The 6333-nt window shown below is 38.2% G+C and overlaps 1 protein-coding gene across 3 annotated transcripts; it reads right to left on the bottom strand.

Moving 5' to 3' along the window:
- Positions 1 to 1137: 1137 nt before the first annotated feature.
- LOC144658742 (synaptotagmin-14-like) lies at positions 1138 to 5536 on the bottom strand. 3 transcript variants are annotated; one of them, XM_078519207.1, is made up of 3 exons: positions 4088 to 5536; positions 3670 to 3859; positions 1138 to 2834 (listed from the first exon to the last, which is right to left on the bottom strand). In XM_078519207.1, the coding sequence occupies exons 2-3, from the start codon at positions 3762 to 3764 to the stop codon at positions 1499 to 1501; spliced, it is 1431 nt and encodes a 476-aa protein (XP_078375333.1). In that variant the 5' UTR covers positions 3765 to 3859; positions 4088 to 5536; the 3' UTR covers positions 1138 to 1498. The 3 variants fall into 3 exon arrangements, with proteins under 3 accessions (XP_078375333.1, XP_078375334.1, XP_078375335.1); XM_078519208.1 differs by having other exon boundaries at positions 3670 to 3856; XM_078519209.1 differs by having other exon boundaries at positions 4350 to 5536.
- Between the last annotated feature and the right edge of the window lie 797 nt (positions 5537 to 6333).

Raw genomic sequence — 6333 nt, 5'->3', positions numbered from 1 at the left:
TGGCCAAACTTCTCTGCATGAAGTCGGAGTTGAAATTTGGTGTGATCACTTCACAAACAAGTTGAGAACAGTGTGGATAGCATATACTGATAAAAAGCTACATTTCCAACATGGTAATGCAATGTTTTTGAGTAGCATACCATGAAATATCTTCTAAGTAACTGTGTATACAACAAAGATGATTCATGTCACAGTGGATTATTAACACAACACTCGTATAAGGCTAAACATGAGCAGGTGTGTCAGACCATTTCACACACTCCACAAGTTTTATCCACTTGGTCGAGAGATAAAACTGGTCAATAAAAAATTCTCAATGTCTAATTTCTCCTGACAATTTCAATATATATCAAGCAGGCATTTTAACGAGAATTCAGACAATGATCAACTAAGGATTATCGACTAACAGCTACAAGAGAAGTGTGGAAATTAGTAAGGAGTATTTTCACGAAGAGAAGCATATCACTTAAGTGATATGCTTCTGTCACGAAGCTTAGAGCTACATAACCTGAAATCATACCCTCCCTCCCTACTACTCTCTCTTTCGTAAAAAGAAAAAAGAACGCCTGATCGCAGGTTAAGAGCTACAAGGAGTTAAGACTCTTTTCTTCTACTGAACTTTGTCGATTAGTCTAGGTCGATCGAAGAACACACATTTTTCCGGTTTTAATTTGTATACTACAGATCAAGTTCCGCTCTGTTAGAAGTTAAACGGTTTCCTCTTTAAATTTAAAATGATAATACGAAAAAAAAATGAGTTCTGGTACTAACGGTGCTTTAAGATAGCAAACTAGAAAACACTTCAACCATTTTTTTATAATCAGTGCTTACCGGTGGAATAGTTTCTGCATCGCTAAATAGTTGCATTTATCTTTAATTTTTCGAAGATTATAAAATACTTGCGTTTATTTCGTTTATGAAGAAATTGAAGGTAAATGTGCTTACGTTCATCACAGATACTTCACTGGAAACCTCTATCAAAGGCGTGGTTGCGCTGGTCATTTGGGGTGCGGTATTAAAACGCGAAACTCGAACCATGAAATCTTTTACCTCGATTAACACAAGGAATTTTCCATCAAGCAAGCAGAAATCATTCTAGAATCATAACCATTAGCTATGTATAAAAGCAAAGTCAAATTTACGCGTGGTTTGGTTTAATTTGTCATTCCTAAATATACACACTTAATTACAAGTATGAACAAACTTATTAGCACCCTGTTTGAGGAATACGCCCTTTTGGGTTAAAAAATAATTGTATAAAATTGTTTCTTTTTCTTGCGTTATTTTGCTAAGGATACTAGCATTGCTTAAGCTATTCTGCTCACAATGAATTCGAATCAACAACACTTTGGAAAATATAACAAAGAATCTAATAGATTACAATGCGAACCACGCTGGGATTGTTTTTATAATGTTTTGCCCTGTTTTGGAAATCTATTTCTTGTAAAACCTTTTTAGATAAAATGTTCTTGCTAGTTTTGATTTGGTCTATTGTCTTCTACATCTGGTTAATTCTGTGCCAGGCCACAATCGACTTCTCTTTCCGTCGTGTCATCTCATACCAATGCCGTAACTCTTCTTCGCTACTGTAATTCTGTCCGAGAGAAACTCGACCAACTCGATGTTTCTTTAAGGCCAGCGTGCGCGCTGTTATGCTTGTCACAGTAAGCAAAACAGTGACAGCGTTCAATTCATGTTCCGGCACGTGAAACAAGAACATCTCATTGTATTCGGGATCTATCATGTGTCGTCTAGGAGTAGTTTTACTTTTGCTAATAAGCTCGCCAGTGCTTTTAACAACTCGAACGGCGACATATGTCTCGCGCGCTTTTGAGTCAGTTAACATTCCTAAGTTCCTTGTCTTGATAACTTCCAAAAGAAGTTTTCCCGTAAGAGGGCGGTATTCCAAAGAGATTAAAATCTCGGGCCTGTCCTCTTCGGAGATAGCTAGTTCCCCTTCGTACATAATCGCTCCTGAAGCTGCTTCGGGGACATATGATCCGGGAGGCTGCAAATCGACCGAAGCAGGTATCATTTCGGAATCTAAATCCACCGAGCGAAGCCGAAGCGTTCCTTCGCCTAATAAGTGCTTGGAACCCATAGCGCCTTGCTCGTACAAGCGAAATCTTAGCGACATGTCCTTGATTTTGTCTTTCGGAAACAAATACATCGCCATGGGCTCGTTAAAATCCCTGGGTTTTGTTCGAAAACTCTGCCGTTTTCCCGGTAACAGCATGACGCTTACTTCTAACAAAGACGTATCTCTTTGATGATACGGTGGAAATTCTATTTTGGTAACAGTTACAGATAACTTGGCCGTGTGCATGGTGAAGTCTAGAACGATATGGAGCCGGCCAACCCCACGTACGTTTGAATCCATTGTCCAGTCAGACACAGTACTAGAGCTCGAGACCCTCTTTGACCCGCCAAATGTTCGCGGAGTTTCACTCCGACTCCGCGCCGGAAGGCTTCCAAACTCTCTCCGGGCTGCGCTAACGCGTACCGTCTCGTCGTCCGATACAATACTGCTGGTTTCTAAGTTCTGCTTGGTGCGGGCAACAACGCCCGACGCAGATCTTCCATTAGTTAAAGCGCTTAGGCCGTAACTTGGTGAAGTCGCAAGGGTGTTTCTACGCCTGATTCCTGCGTTAGGGACTTGTAAAGCCAAGGCGCCGGCGCTTGACTCTTGCTTTGATTTAGAAGGTAGTGGTAGGGAACTATTTCGTGTGAAGAACGCTGTGGTATTCTCCTCTTCATCATCATCTAAATACTCCGCGTCCCTTTCGTCATAATCTCCTTCATCTTCTACCGGTCTTGCTTCGCTAGAAGCTTGCCTGAAATGCAGACAACAGCGAAACAATGGCAAAGGCCGTATAAAAAATTTAACAGGGGCTACATTCATATCAGAAGCCTCAATTACGCGACATTAACAAAACAGTCCCCAGGTAGATATCTCGGCACAAATACATTTGTTGCTACATCTTTGTCTGCTAAACTCTTAATGCCTTAGTTCTGTTTATTTGCTTGCACCGTCTCGCTACCCTCATTGGCTCGCGACTCATTTAAGATGCTTTCATGTACCTACAAAATTAAAACATTTGCCCAGTCAATTATGTATGTTTTTCATGTATTGCATTCGTTCGCTTGGCAATATTTCGATAAGCCCTTTCTTTCCGCGCGTGAATTTCAAATGAGTTTTCGCTTTTGAGTAAATCGAATTGCCGTTTCTCTTTTTTCATTCAATTCAGAATGCTCTATTCACGCGTATTAACTTCTTTCTATTGTCAACTTTATCTTTCCCAGTGGTGGCTATTGACTGAAAAGCCAAAATATTCTTAAGCATTTGACTTTACAATTATTAGGAACAGCTGTATTCATGTTTTGAACTCGGGCTCCTTGCTCGTGCGCGCTCAAACCAAAACATGTCAAACACTCGACTTTTAGTCATATTTCAATTATTTATTTTAGATTTTCTAACCATCTAATTCTCGATTTTCTGCGTGCATTCAGTTTATGTTTAGCTCAAGCCGAGAAGAGAATTTTTTTTGCGGCGGAATTCCCAAACCCCACCCTGACACTTACGCAAGTCGACATAAAGAACGCTATTGAATATGAAAATAAGCTCACAATAAAGAAATAATTTTATACCCTACATTTCAGATTTCCTACCTATTTTCCTCTGATGATTTGTCCGTGTTTTGAGCCTCTCCCTCTGGGTTAATAATGCTTCGAAAAAAGCCACCGATTTTCGCTGTGAAATCCATTTGAGATGCGAGGAAATTCTAGACAGTTGTTCGTAGTGCATTAGCCGTCCATCTGGTCTCGGGAATATTGAAAATGAAGACTTTTTCTCAAACTACTGAAAATATTAGAAAGAACATCAATTAGGACGCGCTCTTTTCACTTTTCGCCAACATAAACAAGATTCTATTGGTCGATTAAGAACTCGAAAAAAATTAACAAAATTGCAATTCGTCGAAAGCGAAAATACTGTTAGCGCTTGCTAGCTCGCTACGGAAATAAGATATGCTCTCCTGAAGTATATCTAAGAACTTTTTCCGCTCAAAAATATCTTGATTACACTTACCGTTTGCTAAGGAAAGAAATCCTTGGCGAAATTCTTCAAATTATCTTGTCTGTCGCTGCGTTTTTCATTATCGGGTTTTTGCTAACACAACTAAGATGCCGAAATTACTCTTGGGTTCTCGGAATTGTTACATTCACCCACACAAAATATTTCATTTTTTTCTTCTCATACGATCTTTCGCGAACGTAATTGAATTATTTAAATGCAAAATCTAGATGGAGTCAAAATTATGCAGCCCTGACCTAAAATGACCAAATAGTACCTTAGATCTGTTTCGGGGTCGTTTCGGAAAAGCTGTTTGGTAAATTCTCAGTTCGCTCTGTGTGAATTCTAGGCATCAAAAGTCTTATCGCAGGCAACAAATTACGACGACCCAAAATACTAGCCAACAAGCTTCGAGAAAATCAATTAATTATATACTGTTTTTCAACGCACCTGCCTCCAAATTTGTATATTTACATAAAATATTTTCCCCATAAACTCTTCACGTCGAATTTTTATGACACAAAATTTACTTTCGGTGGGTGTATATATTTTATTTCAACCAAGCTGACTCATAAATCAAAAATCCTACCACGGGGAAATTGAAACAGTTTCTTTTCGGAGCGCGCGACCGGCCATAAAATGGCTTTTATCATGTAACATTTACTTCGGCTCAAACAGCCTCGCTTATTTTTTTGCGGGCGATCCTTGAGCCTTTTATAATCACAGTTAGCAAATAAAAGCTTGAAAAGTCACAACTTGAAATAAGAATTGCTTTTCCTAATTTTTGACGTTGTGGTTTTCAAATCCTTAGTCAGTTTTCTTTCGCGATTTGTCCATTCGCCTTTCATTGCGAAGACAGTGTGTTTGTATATGTTTCTACAACAAAAGGGATTGTTTCGGCTTTTTACTTATAAGGCAGCCGCGTTCATTTCAAATGCAGCACCGTGAACGCGACCATCTGGCGCAGAAGTAAATAATTCCAAAATTAATTAACCCACCAGGGCTGCGTTCACAAACCAACATGACAAAAAACATGCAAATTACAATACTTCCTACAAGGTAAACGTTTATGAAATATGTTTTCTCATTTCACCTGAGCCGTAGTGCTCTTTGTTTCAGCGGCTCCTGCATGGCGTCGTTAAGCGCGTCATTTAAGCGTATGTAAAAAGGGTAAACCGCCCGAAACAACGCTCGCGATTTTATAAACTATACGACTTTGGAACTTAAATTTGGTCTCCCTTGATTTTCTCTAATCTTATGATAATTTTTGTTCTCAGAGTATTGTTTATTAGCAGGGAGTGAACTAATTGTATTAACTTTTTTCAGCTTAGCTGTAGTATACTATAATTTTGAGGATTTTCTTTGAAGGGGAGACAACTTTAAACGACCCAAGAAAAAAAATGTTTTAAACTGTGTGCGAAATCAACATATCGTTTCAACTTGTTAGATTATGAAGCAAATTTGTGATAACTCTTTCAATCATGGTGATCAGTGGTCTTCCAGAATCACAACTGTTATGTTTAAGGAGCTCTGTCACGATTTTAACGTTTTTATTGAACAGCCATAATTTATATTTGTGTCGTAGGAAACCTAAAAATAATGGTCCATTTTTGTTAAAGCAATGAAACAGTTAACAAGCATTTTTGGCTGCGGATGGCTAGGATGAAAATGGATTTTTTTCTTTTGGAAATGTATCGCAATGTATCTCGTGGCGTAGCTCCTTTAACACATATCTTCTTGCGTGTTTCGAGAATTGAAATTTTTTATCTTTACTGTCCCATCAGAGAAGCACTGGAAGTAAGTAAAAACAAGTAAAGTAAGTAGGTAAAATATTTATTATCGTGTCAGTAAGTTTTTAGAGATTAAAATCTTTGACAAACTAATTGGGGATACTTCAGGGGTAGACGCTATCAGTAGCGGACAATTCACTTTTGCATAGATTTTGTTTCGCCTAATTAAATCAACAACGTTTTGGTATCCCCACATTGACACATGGTATAACCATAAAGGAAAATATATAAGATTAAATAGATCAAATAATGAAATTGTACAAATTTTAATTTGGAAAATGTCACTGCAGTAGTTCTGCTGATATAGAGGTGAACGTTATTAAAAGAACAGTACCTTTGAATTCAATTTTAAATTGTGAAGGAGTGAAATTTCCTCTGTTTCCCAGTGAAATTTCTTTTCCGATTTGGGAATAAAAGACATACGTAGAAAGAAAGTGTTCTTCTTTTTTGACTTCATACAGTTTCTGAGAT

The sequence above is a fragment of the Oculina patagonica genome, chromosome 6 (assembly GCF_052425735.1).
Source record: "Oculina patagonica isolate OP01 chromosome 6, crgOcupat, whole genome shotgun sequence".
NCBI classification, from domain to species: domain Eukaryota; kingdom Metazoa; phylum Cnidaria; class Anthozoa; order Scleractinia; family Oculinidae; genus Oculina; species Oculina patagonica.
Note: the sequence above shows the minus strand (reverse complement) of the source record. Positions and strands in the feature narration are given on the sequence as shown.